This window comes from Thermobia domestica, chromosome 12 (genome assembly GCF_964235325.1).
Source record: "Thermobia domestica chromosome 12, izTheDome1.hap1.1, whole genome shotgun sequence".
Lineage (NCBI taxonomy): Eukaryota > Metazoa > Arthropoda > Insecta > Zygentoma > Lepismatidae > Thermobia > Thermobia domestica.
In genome coordinates this window covers 63385849-63404216 of record NC_137465.1, presented here as the reverse complement: position 1 = coordinate 63404216, position 18368 = coordinate 63385849, and the positions used below count along the sequence as shown (strand labels likewise).

Sequence of the window (18368 nt, the reverse complement as noted above, 5' to 3'; positions counted from 1 at the left end):
TTTTATAAGACATGAATTATATCTTTGTTTTAAATTAATATATTTGGTATTCATATTTGGCGAACGTCAATGAGGCTCCTGGGATGACTCGATCTACATTTGTTCGTTTGTCTGCCTGTACTGCACACACTATAGCGTACAATTTTCGGTCTTTTAAGTTGAAATTTTGAAGGTAGAAACAGGGAATATTCTAAATTTGCTGTATAGGTTTTCTCGGCGATCCAATGTGAAATTTCAAATTGGCGGCCAGTTTTTCAAAACAGCAGTGAATAGAAAATTGTTGCAAGTTGTGACAATGACAATCTTGAAATATACATCATATTTTAACACTTTTACCCCAAAGACATTGAAATATTTCGAAAAAATATATAAACTCGAGAATCCCACATGGGCATAGGTGGCTTGGGTGTTTTCAAAAATACTCGGGATTTTTCAAATCCTGACTACTGAAATAGTTTGCACTAGAAACATGAGTCATCATTGTTCTTGAGTTTTCGTTACCTTCTATGGCATTTCCATACTACGGTTGTTGGGCCTTTCAAGAAGAAACTATTTGCAATAAAGTAAAACTCTGTGCAAAGGTAGAAGTAGTGTTTTTATGTTCTGTTGTTTTCACGTATCTGAGACATAAAATCACAAAGTCTTGTTGCGGATTATTTTCGTGTTTTCTCTCTCTCTCTCTCTCTCTCTCTCTCTCTCTCTCTCTCTCTCTCTCTCTCTCTCTCTCTCTCTCTCGCTCGCTCGCTCGCTCTCTCTCTCTCTGAAATTATGTGCAAAAATTAAAAACTGCGGTTTGCTGTTTTTGCGGATGTATAAATCACACCAGTCTTGTGTATAAAACACACTTTTTTTAATGTTCCGTATGTACGTGAAAATAGGGTAACTTAATTTCAGATATTGATACAGAATCCACCAACGATAAATGGAGTCGCGGTGGCTCAGTGGTAGAGCACCTACCTCTGGCTCGTGGGGACCGTGGTTCGATCCCAGCTTCCACCAAGTAGCTTTGTGGTGGACTGGATTTCATCGTGTGAGAAGATTTTGTCGTGTTTCTCACAGTTTTTTCATTCCATTAAAACCACCCATCTCATCATTACAGTCTCCGTTAGCCTTGGTGCAAACGTGAAATTCAAATATAAATAAAAGCTCCTTCGTGGCTAAACGGTTAGCGTTCGCGACTTTGGCGTGGGGGACCCGGGTTCGATTCCCGGCGGGAGCTCATGTTGTTCGGATTCCACGTTAATCATGCTAAAAGGGCGTTAAACTCAAAATCAACTGATAAGTAAACGAACAATAATTTCAATGTACAATGAAAAATATCAGTTTCAATACGATTAATCTTTCGATTTATTGTTATTATTATTCCTGAAAATATAGTAGTGCAATTCTAGTGGTTAATGTAAGAAACTATAAGGCATGCGTTGAAATTAGAGAACCTATGTCGTGCACAATTCACTCTTTCTCTATGCCAGTGATGGACAAACAACGTCTGCGGGCGACCACCCTGGAAGTTCTATCCGGCCCTAATAGCACATTGTCATTCTTGTTTTTAATAAATTATATTGTCCCACCTAAAATATTTTCTTTCCTTCTTTGGCTCTCTCCTAAAAAAGTTTGTTCATCATTGTTCTATGCAATGTCGTATTTTGTTTGATTTTTAAAATATATTTCAATTAAACTTTCAGTTTCAGTTTTCTGTTCCATGATAGAGTAATTTTAAAAAGTAATATAGGTGTGGTAAAAATAAGAGAACAAACTATTGCTTTTTCATTTAAATTGACTGTTGAAAAAGTATAACAGACGATGTTTTATATGTAGAAGGAAGTACTATGTACTGAGAAAAATTGCCTTATTTCCGACAATTCGTACGCACTGATAATTTGAAGTTTCTTTTTCTTTTTTTTTAATGGAAGTTGAATAAGTATTTATAGATACTGTTGGGTTGGCATGATAATTTCATCTTGTAAATTATTTCATATAATAATTTGTTTATCGTTTTTCTGCAGTTCAGAACTGTTGAAAGTGCCTGAAGAACTCAGTGGTGTCGACGTTGAATATTTCAAAAGAAGGCCAGGTAATTGTGTAGATTTTAGTGTTCTTATCATATTATTATTTTCTTCTTTTCAGAAAAATAAAAAAAAAATGTTTTTTCTAAGTTAATTTAATTAAATGAGGGCGAAGTATTTGATGGACAGTATCTCGTCAGTAATTTAATGATGAAAAATTTTTCAATTAAAATAAGAGAAAATATTCTGATAAGCGTGAGTTCTCTCATTCTTCCCTAACAGGGCCATATGGAATTTATGAAAGTATAACTTATCATAATCAAATTATTGACAAGGCATCTGTTAGTAAATAACATATACGTACCTCAGTGATTGCTACAATCTTTAGTAAGTGTAGTGTATGAAGTTTTTTTTTTTTTTTTTTTTTTTTTTTTTTTTTTTTTTAAATAGACTTTAGAAAATGAAAGGAAATGAAATTAAATCTTTGAGTTTTACGTCCCATGATTATGCGCGGTAGGCTAAAAGAGACTGATAATGAGAAATGAATGAAATGGTGGAATGAAACATTGGGAGGAAACGAGAGTATCCCGAGAAAACCCACCTACACGGTGTTTGTCCACCACAAAATCCAATTGGCGCAAGCTGGGATCGAACCAGGGACTCTACGCATCAGAGGTGAACGCTCTACCACTGAGGCACCTCGGCCGAAATAGACTTTAGAAAAGGCATACTATCATTTGAGAAATCTCAGATTAAAAAGTAAACTTCCATTAAACATGGTCGAAAAACGCCTTTCAAGATTAGATAACCTGTCAAAAGAGATTTTTGAAGCGTTCTATCATGAAAACTGTACGGTTAGCTGAAGCAGTACAACAATTTTTACGGGAACTGGTAAACTAGTTAAATACTTCCGTTCGGAAACAGTACCATACGTAGACAAGGCATTTTAGAAGGTCATATTGAATGACTGCTCGAAATCCTTCTAAATCCCGGTATTATGTAGGTAGCGCATGGATATTTAGACAGAACTTGTACTGGTTCGTATATCACTTTTCGAGCTGCTTGACAAGGGGCCATGGTAGCTTGGTGGTAGAGTGTTAACCTGTGGTGCATGGGGTCCTCGCGCCAAGTGAGCTTTGTGGTGGAAAACAGTGTGCATGGTTTTTCTCGGAATTCTCCCGTTTCCTTCCGCTTTCTTCATTCCACCATTTCCTTCATTTCTCATCGTCACCATCTCCTTTAGCCTAGCCGGCATAACCTTAGGACATAAAACTTAAAGAATTCATTTCTTTTTTTCTTTTTCTTCTTCTTTCTTTTTTTCGAGAGCTGCTTGAGTTGAGTTCAGTAGCTGCCAAACTAGGGTGTTTCTAAAACTTATTCTTCGCACTTTTGGTGGTGTGCAACTCTTGAAGGAGGCCTTTTTGGGTGTATATTATTAAAGTACTTGTCTCAAGATTCCTTACATGATAGTGCCCCAACAGTTTTTCAACCCTTGATATGGCAGTAACAAGAACATACTTAATATACTAAATATAGACACTTAATTTCGAGACCCAAAGGGTTCCTGAACATAGATTTAAAAAAAAAAAAAAAAAAAAAAAAAAAAAGAAGGAAAAACATATATATACCTAGTTATATCATAAATACTGTCACAAGTTTGAATGTGAACAACACAGAGAGTATTAACACCAAGGCAATTTATTTTGGTCATGTCGCATTGATATGTTGTACACCTGACGCACGAATCATTTTTCGAAATGTCCCCCCTTGGCCTTGATGCAAGCACGAAGTCTGTCCGGCCACTGGTCAATGGTATTACGCACCACGTCCATGGGAAAATTGTTCACTGCTCGGGTCAAGGATTGTTTCAGACTGACAACAGATGGATACCGTTTAAGACAGATCTTTGCCTGAAGGATTGCCCAAAGTTTGTAGTCCAACAGGTTAAGGTCCGGGCTGCTAGAAGGCCAATCAGCGGTAGAAATGAAGTCGAGGACGTTCCGTGCCAGCCAGTCCTGGGTTGTTTTCGCTTTGTGGCCTGGAGCGGAATCTTGCTGGAAGGTCAACCTTTCTTCAGGGAACATGGTAGCAGACAGTGGTTTCACTATAGGTGTTAGCTCTGTGTCCTGGTACACCTTAGCAGATGTTTTAACACCTGTTTCGCAAAAATGCAGCTGGGTTGTGCCTGAGTAGCTCACTCCCCACCAAACCATCACTGAGGCAGCATGATGTGCTCTCTGAACCCTTGGAGCTGCCTCAGCAGCTGCAGTAGATGACGTGGTATACACACGGTCATTTTAGACGTTGTAGGCGTGCTCAATTGTGAACACCTTTTCGTCAGGGAACAAAATCTTTCTGTGTAGATTGTTGGCGTAACGTCGCAACAGTCTGATTTAAGGACCATCTGCGACATTAATGTTTGGGTCTGAAAGTGACTAGTCCGCCTCTAATACGCCCGTAGATGTAGGTCACTTCTGAGCATACGAGACATGAAATTTCTGCTTATGTTCCTCTCAGCAGCCATCACATTTTGTGTTCGAACAGGATTTCTTCGAATTCTTGCTGCGACTGCTTTCTGGACCTGCGGGGTTCGTACCGTTCGTGGTCTGCCACTCCTTGTGCGGTCAGCTGCCGTTCTAGTCTCGGTGTATTGCTGTATGGCGCGATATACGAATCTGTTGCTAATTTGTAGGGTTTTCAGGAGGTTGAAAATCTCACCTGCTGTCTTCCCAACCTTGTGTAGTGCAATTACTGCTACATGATTTTCGTAATTGCCCCACTCCAGAACTCAGTACAATATCAACGTATGTCATGAACAGTCAAAAACACACTACGTGCATCTTCCGCTTTATACACAGATGGCAGCACTTTGCCACTCCGGATACCTACAGCGCTACTCCAAACTTTGTGACAGTATTTATGATATAACTAGGTATATGTATATATATATTTATATAATGTGTGTGTGTGTGTGTTTGTCTGTTTGTTTGTTTGTTTTTCATGCCTCGTTGTCATTCACATTACATATTGTTACAATAAAGTATGACCAGACCAATAGGGTATGAAGAGAAGATACTAGAAAAATGGGTCATAGTCCATTGAAAATCATTGCACAAAACTCAGCGAAAGTACCGGACCCAGTGGCATAATCATGTAATCCAGCTCCTTTTAAAGCAAATAGTGTGGTGGGGAATGGTCTATGCTCTGAGGCTTAATCTTGCATGATGGTTTGTTCGCTCAGCAACTGCACCGGATTCAAACTTCGGTAGTGGTTTGGAACTCCTCTTATACTCCGCGTCACCCGAATTGACGTAGGGCATCAGCCAATAAGCTCGCAGTGCGCTGTTACTAAACCTTCTGAGAGGAATGTAATCATTCATAATTGATTTTATTCGTATTTGTGAACAATTATGAATGATTAGATTCCTCTCTGAAGGTCTAGTAACGGCACACTACAAGCTTATTGGCTGATGCCATACGTCAATTCGGGTGACGCGGAGTATAGTAGTAGGTCCCATCTTTCATCATATTGGTGTTACATAGGACGCAAAGCACAGTCATTACTTAACTGAAATAGTGGAATTGTAAAGAAAGTAGAAGCAAGTGAGTGAAGAATGTGCAGATAAAGTAAAACAAAACAGCAAATAATATCAAGCAATAAATTCTGTAATTACCTCCCGGTATTGTGTTCTAAGGGAGAGTCATGAAGTTCAGGTATTTTGTATAATTTTAAATTATTTTCTTCAGCTTTTACAATAAATTTTTGTTATAATCACGTAAGACTTCACTTAACCCTTTAAATTTTTAAGGCTGATATATCTGTATTTCCCGTTCTTTTGTTGGGTGCAGAAAACTGGTTTGTTGTTGCTGTTTTTCTAAGGTCTATACATAATGGGTGCGACGAGTTCAACTCTTTAAATTTCATCTGTTGAGTTAGTGGTAGTTTTATGCACCAGAGAAAAGCACACTTCAGTAGTTTTTGTGCTTTTTCCATGTTGAGTCTTGAATTGTATTTGTACTCTGGTGAAAGAGCTCTTGAGGTACTTCAAGTGAAAGCTAGTTGTAAAGCTTCGTGAGTTTCATACGTTATTAGTTGAGTATAGTTGGAATACAATCTTCGAAGCCTGTAACCCTTCCTATTTCATTGAATTTTGTCTGCATAGACTACATGCATTTGAAACAATATCATGAAATCCACATGTGCGCACCATTCGCTAGAAAATTAGCCACTGTGAATGAGTTCCTAACTACCGAAATTAGTCACTTAAGAAGTGTTTATTTTTTTCTTTCTTTCTTTCTTCGACTCTTAAATGCGGAAATTCTAACGTTACCTTTCTGTCTTTTCCAGCTTTGTTTGAACTTAGTGAGCTTCCAAAAGAAGGTTTGGAAAATCTCAGCACTTTACAACATCTCCAAGAGAGAGACAACTTGGACGGCAATCCTATTAATCTCAAGTACAAAAGCAGCGTATGGCTGGTAAGGATCCTTATGTAGTGTTCAGTTTTAGAGATTTCATTTTGTGAACGTCAGAGCAGTATAATTAACATGCAGCGTGTAAGTTCTTCATGGAAATGTTTTCTCAAAATAATATCTAACAATCTTAGCAATATTTTGTAGTGCCAGACAGTAGCAATCCCATTGACCGTGCAGTTGAGTTAAGGTACTTGGTCAATGATGGATTAAGCCTCTTAACAATATTTACAGAGCTATCATATCTTCATAGATATAGACAAATATCCGTGTCACGTACACGTAAAGAAGTTGGTTTATATGGCGCGATATTTTCTCGATTAATATTGCAGGGCTCATAGCGAATCACTTTTTAAACTAAAAGTTACTTTTTTCAAGTTGGTCACTAAAAGTTACTTTTTTGAAATTTGTCACTAAAAGTTTATATATATATATATATATATATATATATATATATATATATATATATATATAAACTAAAAGTTTTTTTTTTTAAGGTAAAGTGACTTTTTTGTGTCATTTATGTTTTGCATTGGCAGTTTTCTAAGAAAAATGTAAAACTAAATGGAAAAAGGCAGAAACTTGTTACTCATTACTCTTCTGAAAGGTTCAGTACTTGCTGCCACATGTGAAACAGTCAGGTTTATTCTCACTTCAGCTTTTATTCTTTCTAAAGCACAGTGGATGGTTGGTAGATGCTTAAGCTCTTAAGGTGGGGTTGAAAACCCTTCTCTGTCTATTCTTTCTTCCATCATAATTGTCTTTTAGTTTTCTCTCGTAATAGTTAACGCTCCGCTCAACGTTGTGTGTGTGTGTGTGTTTATGTGGTTCATCATGTTCATTGTATGTTATGCTCCTTATATGTTCTTTTAAAAGTAGGTGATGACTTTGAATATTTCATGGCTTTGAGAACTCTCAGTGCTAAGTTAAATATAATGTCTTGGATAAAGAAATACGGAAATAGGCCAGAACTGGTTCCACTTACTCAGAAGCTTCTTACATCTGCTAGGTCTGCTTACCGTAACTACAAAGCATACTTTGAAAACTTAAGAAAGGAGGAACCTCAGAAAGAAGAAGTAAAGAAGAAAAAATGAAACAAAATAACAAACAAAGAGAGAGGTGATAGAGAAATTGACAAAGTGAAAAAAGGGACATGATGAGATTTTGGTCACTTACCCTATTCTTCACAGCCATTCCCCAAGTTTTCTAACATCTTATTGATGTTGTCTTCAGATTCTACAATAAGCGCCATATCATCTGCAAACTGCATTCACCTAATCATTCTACTTCCTACTGAAATCCCGTCTTCATTTTGTACACATTTTTTCACTATCTCTTCTAGATAGATATTAAATAATGTAGGCGAGAGACAGCATCCCTGTCGAACTTCCCTTCTAATTGCACTCCCCTCTGTCATTTCCTCTCTTATTCGGACACTTAATTGTTGGTTCACATATGAAGTCTTCGATCGTTCCATTCCAACCCAACTTTCTTTATAACTAACAATTCCCAATTTACGCGATCAAAAGCTACCGCTTTCTCTTTTTCTATAAACCTTTTACCGATTACCTGTAATAATCGAATTGCATCTCTTGTGCCCTTACCTCTCCTGAACTCTAATTGCTCCTCCTCAACTTCATCATTCATTCTTCCGTACAGCCTTCTGTTCAGAATTCGAAGCAAAATTTTCTGAAAGCGGGTAACCAGGTCTTACCAACCGCGAAAACAGGATTTTAAAATTCGAACCGAAAGTGCTCGAAAAAAATTTGCAAACTTCGACTGTTCAGATAAATTGACGTTCATTTGTTAATTTATGTACAAAAAGATACGCATGCGCAAACCAAACTATAATAAAATATAGTTTATTTATATCCCTATGTACATACCACAACAAGAATTATAACTCTACCTGTCTCCATAGCCGAATGGTGAGGCTCCGAAGTTGACCATTTTCTATGTCTTCTACAATTCATAAATTGTACTCCCCGTCTTTGATGGCCCATTACTTGGCGGGAATTTTTTTTCGACAAAACAAAAAATATGGGTCTCTTAAAAACATGTCTAGTTGCTATAAAAAAAGTTTCAACAATATCTGAGATGGTGATGGTACATGCTCTGCCTGAATTGAAATGGAAGGCATCCCATATACCAGTTTAGGATAAGCCTTTTAATCAAAGTAGCTATTGAAACTTAGTTCGAGGTAGATATTAAATATGTTCCGAAATAATTTAAAAGTTTTCAGCCATGATGTGATCAAAAACAACAAATATCATTTTTAATATGGAAGAAACAATAATAGAAAATGTCCTTTTCCTTTTAACAACACGAGCCTCTTATGTTAGAAAGATGAAACTCAGTATAAACTCCTCATTACAAATACGCGGAAAATTGTACCGATGTTTTCTAAAATTTCGATTTTAAGAGGGCAGGAGATTACGTTGCCTGTTTGCAGTCGCATCACGGCAAAGCGACTGACTTGTTCGAAATTAATTTTGGAGCATGGTACCTACCTCAAGCTGGGTTTTTATCATATGACTTTGATTGAGATGCGTATCCTGAGGAGGGGATGCGGGATCAAATATTATTTATATCTCCCCTTGCAAAGAATAGGCATTTTAGCCAATTTAAGCACGTGCTTAGTTGGCCTGAAGCCTGGTTTAAACCATGTGTTTTTTTTTCTTTCTTCAAAGAAAAAATGGTTTAAACCAAAAGAATAAATAGAAACAAGAATCCTACAAATCATGTAAACTTCATGGTGACGTTTTCACATATCTTGAACCATTTAGATTTGTTTATAAAGCCAGAGAACATGAATGAACTGATTTAAAGAAATCAAAGCATTTTCTGCATATGTATAAGTATGAATTGTTCAGATGCAGAGTCAAAACTCAAATACTTCGTATCTTTATTGACTTCTTTTTCTTATATGAAAATTGAGTCGCTGTATTTCTGACTCAGTAAAATAATTGTACTAAATTAGATCTTCTGTACTCTGTAGTCTTTCAAAATTGTTCATTTATTTTAGTAATGTGTACAACTCTGTATAGTGATTTCATTTGTGCAGTTGTTTATCGTTTTGACCTTCTGAAGTGACTTTAAAATGTTCACAAGATCAATACAATGTATTTCTATTAAGTGTTCTTTCGGATAAATCGGTAGACTCGTCACCTTTGTAATTAACGGGTCCTAGGTTCGAGTCCAAATGAATGACAGTTTCTCTGTGGTGCAAGCCGAGTAGTACCTCGGACCCTACTTTAAACTATAGTTTGCGTTCTTTGTAATTTTCTTGTTGTATAAGGCTATTAAAGTCAAACAAACTTCTATCCATGTAATCTAAATAAATCAAGCAAATCTATCTAAGAATAAAGAACTGATTTAAAGTAATAATAATAATAATAATAATAATAATAATAATAATTAAGAAACGTGGTTTTTGTCAATCTTATTTGAATATAATTTTCGAGTCGGGGAAGGAAGATGTTAAAGTACATCCTGATGTTTCTCAAAACACGCGTCAACATTATAATTGTGGAAGATGGTCTCAATGTTATTGCGTTTGGGGCGATCAGTAGGAATCGGAACCCAACTTTGAATGTTGAGTTATGTAGCCCGTGTCGAACTGTGAGCGTACGACGGTATTTCCAAAAATTTTCAGCCTGACTGAAATATCACGACAATAGTAATAGCTGTTTATGACAGTGCCGTCTGTGGAACGCTGAACGAGTTTCAACTATCTAGCTGCGTCAATTCGTTGAGGGGAGTCATTTGAACTCGGTACTAAACGTTGAACTCTCATACTAGGCAGTCCACATGGCTTTTCTTGCCAAAGGTGCAATGTTAAATGTGGGATGTAAGTTGGATGCTGAATCTCCCCGAAACCACAGTCTTTTACTGCAGCCTTGGCATCAGCAACCTTGTAAACTGGAGCATTGTCATGCAGTGCGCGAGCTCAGTGCTTAGCGTCTGATGTAACTCCCTTAACGAACTGATGCTGCTAGGAAGTTGAAACTGATACATAATGCGTTCCATAGATGACACTTCATGGCATGAATGCCTTATTACTAGTGGCGCGATAATTCTGTGTCAGGTTGGACATTTTTGGAAATACTTTCGTAGAAACAGGTCGTTTCAGGTGCTAATTCAGTTTTGCAGTCAATTCGGCTGCATTGACTCTACGATTTTTCATGATAATTTCGTTGTTCGGTGATCCTCTCAGCTATGCTTCGTTATCGTCCACTGTTGACGCTGTCTTGTTACGAATACTGTACGCCATTATCATCTTGAACAGTGTTGCTCACGATACATCTCTGCTTCAATAAACCGTACACCCACAATTTTGTCCCCTTTAAAAATTTGAGAGATATCTCATTTTGCATTTTGCATATTGTAAACACGAATCCATAATACTTCCTTCCTTTGTGTATTGCTCAGTATCACCCAAATATAACAGTCGCAAAGGACGAATGTTCAGTGTTACTAACTCATAAAGATTGCTTGTTGTAGAATATGAATCTTTCAGTCTTTTTAATAACTATCGGCACATTTTCTGTTTTAAGCATATCTTTGTAAAAACGGGAGGGTTATCAAAATTCTGTTTTGTAATCTGAAAACACTTTAAACAGTTTTTTTATTAATCAGTTTTCCTTTTCTGTGTTATATCATTCTTTGTTTAAATATAATTGTAGTATATTTAGTACTACTCTCTTTTATCTTACAGAATGACAGCAAAAATAATGCGAAAGATATGCTTCCTGGGCAAGAATGTGTCCTGATTGTACGTGTTTACCATCCATTTAAGCATGTTGTTGGAATGCGGACGTAAGTATTCCGATTGAACAAACAGTAGTATTAGTTCTGTGTTTGTTGTTGTGGTTCTGTAGCTCTTACTGGAGGTTACCGTTAAAGCCTCATCCTTACATATGTGAATGATTTCATTTTACAATCGAAGCACCAATCCTTCGGGACGTCACTATTTGCCTTCTAAAACAGTGATGTAGATCGTAGGCTTTACCCATCACATACGACCTGTCATTACCGAAAGGCCATATACGCTCATATCTGTATAACGAGAGTGTGCGCGCTGCGGCATCATCAAACTTGTGTGGCAGCAATATCGAATTCCTGTTCGAAGAGTGGTCATCTGGTCGGTATATATACGTGATTGAAACTAAGTGTTGAGATGTGAAAATAAACAGGTACTCACATGATAGTTATGAACAAAAATATACTTAAAAAAAAAAAAAAAAAGTAAATGTAGCTTAGCTTGCGACATAGAAAGGCGTGTCGCGTCAGCTGCACCGAAGGTAGTGTAGTGTCTGTGCTACCTTTGATGTGGTTAGCAGTGGGTGTCTAAGTTACTATCGAGCTTTTCTCAATAATTTACAAGCATTTTTTGGTGTATGAGTGTATGAGATCAGGAAAGAGGTACACAACACAGTCACCGAAACCGGAAAGTAGTGTGAATAATCGTGTATTTGCGTTCTTTTTCAGCGCATACAGTGTATGAGTACTACAATTTAATATGGGATCAGAGCAACATTTCCTTACCAAGGAAAAATAACATGCACAGAAAGGGTCCATACTAACCACTTAATGAAGAAGTATGTATGAGTTGGTAATAAAATGAATGTTTTGTAGTAAGAGTTAGATGTATATATGATATAATGCTGTGTATCAATAGACTGTATGTTTCAAATAATTGAATAATCGCATGTACGTCTAAATTTGTAAGGATATTATTTAAAATATTTGGTCTAGGAATTAATTCGTGCGGTTGATACGCACATATTGAAGCTGTAGTACAAACACAAAATACATAAATGCCTTAAGAAAAATATTGTCCATCGCTAGCCACCACTTTCGCCCATCTGTCAGGCAATGTACGGATTCCGTGGCGAAAGAAGTCCTCATCCTTGGAAGCGATCCAGTCAGAGACCCATGTTTCGATATCTTCTGAAGAAGTAAACCGCTGTCCAATCAAATCGTTGTTCATGGAATCGAACAAGTAGTAGTCCGAAGGAGCAACGTCTGGTGAATACGGCGGGTGGGGTAAAACTTCCCATCCGACATTTTCTAAATAGGTTTTGACCGGTTTTGCGACATGTGGGCGAGCGTTATCATGTTGAACAATAAGTTTATCATGTCTGTTCTCCCATTCTGGTCGTGTTCTGGCCAGAGCTTGCTTCAAACGCATTAATTGTCGTCGATAACGTTCTCCATTCATAGTTTCACCCGGTTGCAGCAGCTCATAGTACACCACACCTTTCATATCTCACCATATGCACAGCATAACTTTTGCACAGTGAATACCTCGTTTTGGTTGTGAGGACCTGGTTCACCTGGTTTCACCCAGGCCTTTTTTCGTTTAGGGTTCTCGTAATGGATCCACTTCTCATCACCCGTAATAATTCGATGCAGAAACCCCTTTCCGCTCTGTCGTTGAAGCAGCAATTCGCAAATGGTTTTTCGTCTTTCAACGTCTCTGTCTTTCAATTCATGTGGAACCCAATGTGACATCTTTTGAATCATTCCCATGGCTTTCAAGCGTTTGGAGACTGTTGTTTGATCAACGCCTAATGCTGCTGCAAGTTGTTCCTGCGTTTGACACGAATCCTGCTCGAGCAATGCTGTCAATTCTTCGTCTTGAAATTTTTTTGGCTGTCCAGCTTGCTCTTGGTCTGCCAAGCCGAAATCACCACTTCTAAACCGTGCAAACCACTTCTGACACGTTCGCTCAGCTAGAGCATGGTCACCATACACTTCCACCAAAATACGATGACTTTCAGTCGCACTTTTCTGCATGTTAAAGTAATGCAGCAGGACACCCCGCAAAAACACTTTATCAGGCACAAATTGCGCCATGTTCACTTAACTACAAACTGGTGTTGTTGACGCTTTAATCCACTGCCCTATACTACGAACGATACGCGATGACAGGGGTTTGCAACACATGTGTGGATACACGGAACTGTGGGACGCTCCGTTCGTTGCGTCATCTCTTGTCCACCCGCACGAATTAAGTCCTAGACCAAATACTATATAACGTTCGATAGTATATGAGTTATGAGTTCTGCTGGCTGCCATATTCGATTAATCGGCAGCTCTTACGCTGGCGAGTACACAGTTGTTGGTCACGAATTCGAGTCATGTGCAGAAATTTTTGTGTTGTTCCAGTTCACAATTCACGTATTATTTTCACTCATTTCTCATGTGTTGTAGTATTTAGCATGTAATTGTAAATGTAAAACATGCAAAAACAATCAATCAACATGTTCTTTGCTGCATTTTAATACAAGAATGATTCGGATACATATTTTCAAGTTATTAGATTTGTAATGCGGCATTATTTTTCAGTGACCGTGTATGTTGGCGTCAGGAGAAATACGTTCGCAAAAATTAATTCTACGAACACATTTTTGTCGATGTCGACAATTAGGTTGTTTTTAACACCTTAGTACAGGAAGTGCAACGTAAGAAATGTACTGTAATGTCCATCTCTAGAAATTGATTCAGCGTGGAAGTCTGATGTGTTAGTCGTGAGACCAATTGTCCTTGTTTTTAGTAAGTTAAACCGGAAATAGTGAAAACCAGTCATTTAGAATTTTTGTGGTCACAAATTGGTTTCGTTTTCATCAGAGAGTACGAGAATTCAGTGTCTAAAATTATTAATGAATAGAAGGATATTAAATACTCACTGTTATTGTATATCTTCCTCATTCTGAAAAGTACTTGTCAATGCATTATGTAACAGATGCGGATAATAATTTTCGCTTAAAGTAAGTCCAAAATCAAAATCTCGAACTTGGTTCTATTTATTATTTTTTATTTTTTTTTTTTATTTTATTTATTTTGTTGGATCAGTTGTAGAAAATAAAAAACCATAATCATCAAAGAAAAGAAAAAAGAATCTACAGTAAGGAGTTAACAGCTTCAACGAAGAAAATGAGTTATCGTATAAAGTTATATATTGTAATATAGCTGTAAAGATAGTCCCAAAAGTACCCGACCTAACAAAAAAAAAAAAAAAAAAGTATCTTTATTTCTCAATATTGTAATATTTTGTGTAGGTAAAGACAATAATGGTCCAGGAATCTAGCCCTTCACCGATTTATTTATAAAGATATGTTTTACAAAGTTAATATATCAGAATCTCCCTTATAACCAAGGGTGAAGGAAATAACGTTTCATGCGGAAACCTCTTCGCTCATGACAGCTACCGGGGTGTCTTGTAGCGACTCGTTTATGGTTCTAGGAAACTTCCCCGGCTCATGGCAGTCTCGTGAGGTATGGTTTGTGTTGAGGAATCCCCTTCGCTTCAAAGCAGCCACCAGGGATGTTAGGATAGGTAGAGTCTCTTAGTCCAGAGCTGTTGTGGGTTGGCGATCAGTGGTCAACTACCTCCTTCCTCTGTGGTTCGTCTTTCATAGGCCTTCTTCAGGTGGCTCCTCCTCTTTCGGTTCCCATTGTGTTGATATTTGTGTCTTCTTGTTCATTGTATCGTCTGCTTGTTTATAAACGTTAGCACGTATCTCATGTTGTGATGTGGGACTCCTTACAATATAGTCTTCTTTTACCTCGATATACTTTTCCTAGCGATGTTCAATAGCGTCGATACCCTATTTATAATGTGAACCGTCAGTTCTTCAAAATAACAATTGAAAGCAAACTCCACCTCGTCATTGTTGGCAAATATTTTATCACAGCCATTTGTTCAAGTTCGATAAAGAAAATAATCTGTGGCGGCTAAATCTGGCGAATTGGATGTTTGAGGAAGCAACTCGAACTTTAACTATTGATTTTGGCCACGGATGTGAACTGGTGTATTGTCTTGATGAAACAGCACTTCGTTTTTCGCCCAATGCGGGCGTTTTTTCTGGATTTCATTCAAAAGCTTCAATAAGTTTGCATAATACTCGCCGTTGATTATTTTTCGCTTCTTTATTCCACACGCATCTCAAAAAAACTAACTTCATGACCTTGCTAGCATGGAATTGGAGCTAATTCTCCACTTTCAGTCCATTGTTTTCATTATTCCTTCATCTGAAATGTGAAGTGATGGACCCATGTTTCATCCGTGGTTATGAAGCGACGCAAAAACTTGACTTTATTGTTGTGAAACATCGCCAAACACCCGATTGAAACATCCTCACAACGCTGTTTTGTTCCATTGTGAGCAAACGCGGCAGCCATCTCGCGCACAACTTTCTCATGTCCAAATTTTCAGTCAAAATATGTGATGCACAGAATTTTTTGAAATGCCTATCATGTCCGCTAGCTTGCGCACGTTCAGTCCACGGTCATCCAATGCCAATTTGTGAATTTTTTTCATCATATTTGACGTGGTCGCCTCATTTGGTCGACCACTTCGATGATCATCTTTGCCGCTCGTACAGCCTTAAACTGTGCTATTCAATATTTTACTGTTGTAAACGAAGGAACTGACTCCCGTTGAGTTGAATCTAGCTAGGCTTTGATATTGGTTGGACTGAGACATTTCAAATGAAAGTATTATATCACACAACGATGACTTTTTCCAGTTTATAAATTCACTGAGAGCATTACTATTGATGGCTGCCAAACAATACTAACCAACGTAGTGTCTTCAAACTTTATAAGGTTGGTACTTTCCAGCATAATAATGCTTTTCAAACAACTGCCATGTATACGTCAGGTCGGGTACTTCAGGGACTACCCACGTATGTATTGGTCTCCTAATGGTAATGAAGATGCATTTCTAAAATCCTTAGGTAACTTTTTATCTTCACGATTCGGAGATATTAATTTTAATATACCAAAAGAAAAATACTGTTAAAATAAAGATACGTACTAAAGTATGTTGTATACTAATACTTATATCTCATGTATTAACAAACTCTAAACCTTACATTGATCACATTCTTTTTAAAATCATAAAATGCCGCAAAAATGTATATCAGCTATACTCTAAACATCAATCACAGATCGTTGTCTTACTAGTATAAATGTGCCAATAGCACTGTTAAAACAAGACTATTTTGTCCAGTGGTATCGAATACTCACTTTGAAATAAAGAGTTAGAGAAATGTGACTAGGGAACTAGTGTCCAACGTATTTGTGTAAACACAGCAACTAAAAATTTTATTTATAATATCAGATTTTGTATACAGAAAAGTGTAAAAGTTGACGTAAAAAGCACATATAGTAAATTTCGAAAGCTAAAACCGTGAATAACAAAGGGATTAATAACTTCAGTACAAGAAAGAGCTAGACTTAATCGAATTATTTTATATAAAATACATGATATATATAAATAACAGAAAGTACAGAAAGAAGGTAACACTGTTGGTAACAGGAATCAAAATTGAGTATGTAAAAATAACTCAAATAAACTGTGGGAAGTTACTTCTGATATTATCAATAAGAATGATGAGAAAGAGATGGAAATGAGTGAATTACATACAGAAAGGAAGGGTTAGTAAAATTTAAACAGAACCTCATATTATTATTAAATACATTTAATGGACTGTTTTCAAGTGTCCCTTGATAATTTAAGTGACGTGCCACGGCTAGAAAAGATGTTATGTTAAAAAGTTATATGTTAAAAAGTAGCACTTTCTCTCAATGATGTCTTCGTAAGCGAACAGGCAGAGTGAGAGATCTCAAATTCTCATGGTAATCTTTTGCACATAAGTGAAAAACAAAATATGAAGCACTTATTAATACATGGCTCCTAGAATGTTCGACTCTAAAATCATCATTGTCATGTGAACGGGTCCAGAGGACCGCATGCAGCTACAAGATCCTTCCTCCTCAGGTTTTTTTTTTCTCTTGGTCTGTCTCCAGTCGTTTCACATGATGATTCATAATAGATTCTCACGGATTCCATCCTTACACCTCTTTCTTGGGCTACGTAGCGGCTTTCTTTCATTCGGAACAGTCTAGCATTTTCAAAGGCCATCTATGTGCATCCATTCTAATGATGTGACTCTACCATACAAGATGTTCGGTAATTCATAAAGCCTATTATATTCGGACTGTTATGTAGTTCATCCAACTTAAGGTTGTGCCGTATCCGCCAGTCTTCCGTATCCTTACCTGTTATCGAATATTTTCTGTAGGAATTTCTGGTCGAATACTAGATCTCTCCTTTCAAGACTCCAAATTTCGTATCTATAATACTACAAATTGAGTCTTTATCTTGTATAACAGTATCTTGAATTTCCTCTATAGAATGCATGATTCCGACTAAATCACAAACAAGATAAGAAAGAACAATCAACACTTATTAAGCAGGCATTTAGGGAAATGCTGACCTATAATTTTCTGTTAAATAATGTAATTCGTCGTATTGGATGACGAAACCAGAGAATGAGGCTGGGATTTATATGTTGAATACATGTGCATCGTCGTCATTTACCGCCACTAGGCCACTTCCACACACTCATTTCCTTTATATTTTGCCATAGTTTTTAATATAATCTGTCAGTTGAATTCTTCTTTCTTTTATCCGTTTACTACATCTTGATCACGATTGTTTTTAAACAATAAACTACGTATTATTAAAAATGCGTCAATTTCTGTCACTTTTGTGAGTGTGTGTGTGTATGTGGTTTAATTACCTCCAATAATATCTTCAAACGTGTATGAATAACAGTAATAATAATAAAATACTATTTATGATAGATTTTTTTTACTTCATTGCACAACGTGAAAATATGAGCATTTGAACATACAGCAATACAAAGTTATCATATAGTAAAGCAGATGTAATGAGTGGGTGTTAGAAAGATGTTAAGTATTCAAAATTTCAATGTGTTGCTGATATAATGAAGAGTGTATAACAGTCAGCAACGCAACTAGGCTAGTTTTTGCCCCCCCCCCCCCTGTTTCCCTCGTGTGACCAACCAATCCAAA

General features: G+C 37.0%; 1 protein-coding gene across 2 annotated transcripts in view; it reads left to right on the top strand.

Annotated features, from left to right (window-relative positions):
• LOC145666488 (snRNA-activating protein complex subunit 3-like) overlaps positions 1-18368 on the top strand; it is a 52384-nt gene that overhangs the window by 13853 nt on the left and 20163 nt on the right. For both annotated transcript variants that reach the window (XM_081733752.1, XM_081733751.1), the window contains exons 2-4: positions 2007-2074; positions 6355-6482; positions 11194-11294. In XM_081733752.1, the coding sequence (XP_081589878.1) occupies positions 2007-2074; positions 6355-6482; positions 11194-11294 (297 nt within the window). The remainder of the gene's footprint in view (positions 1-2006; positions 2075-6354; positions 6483-11193; positions 11295-18368) is intronic.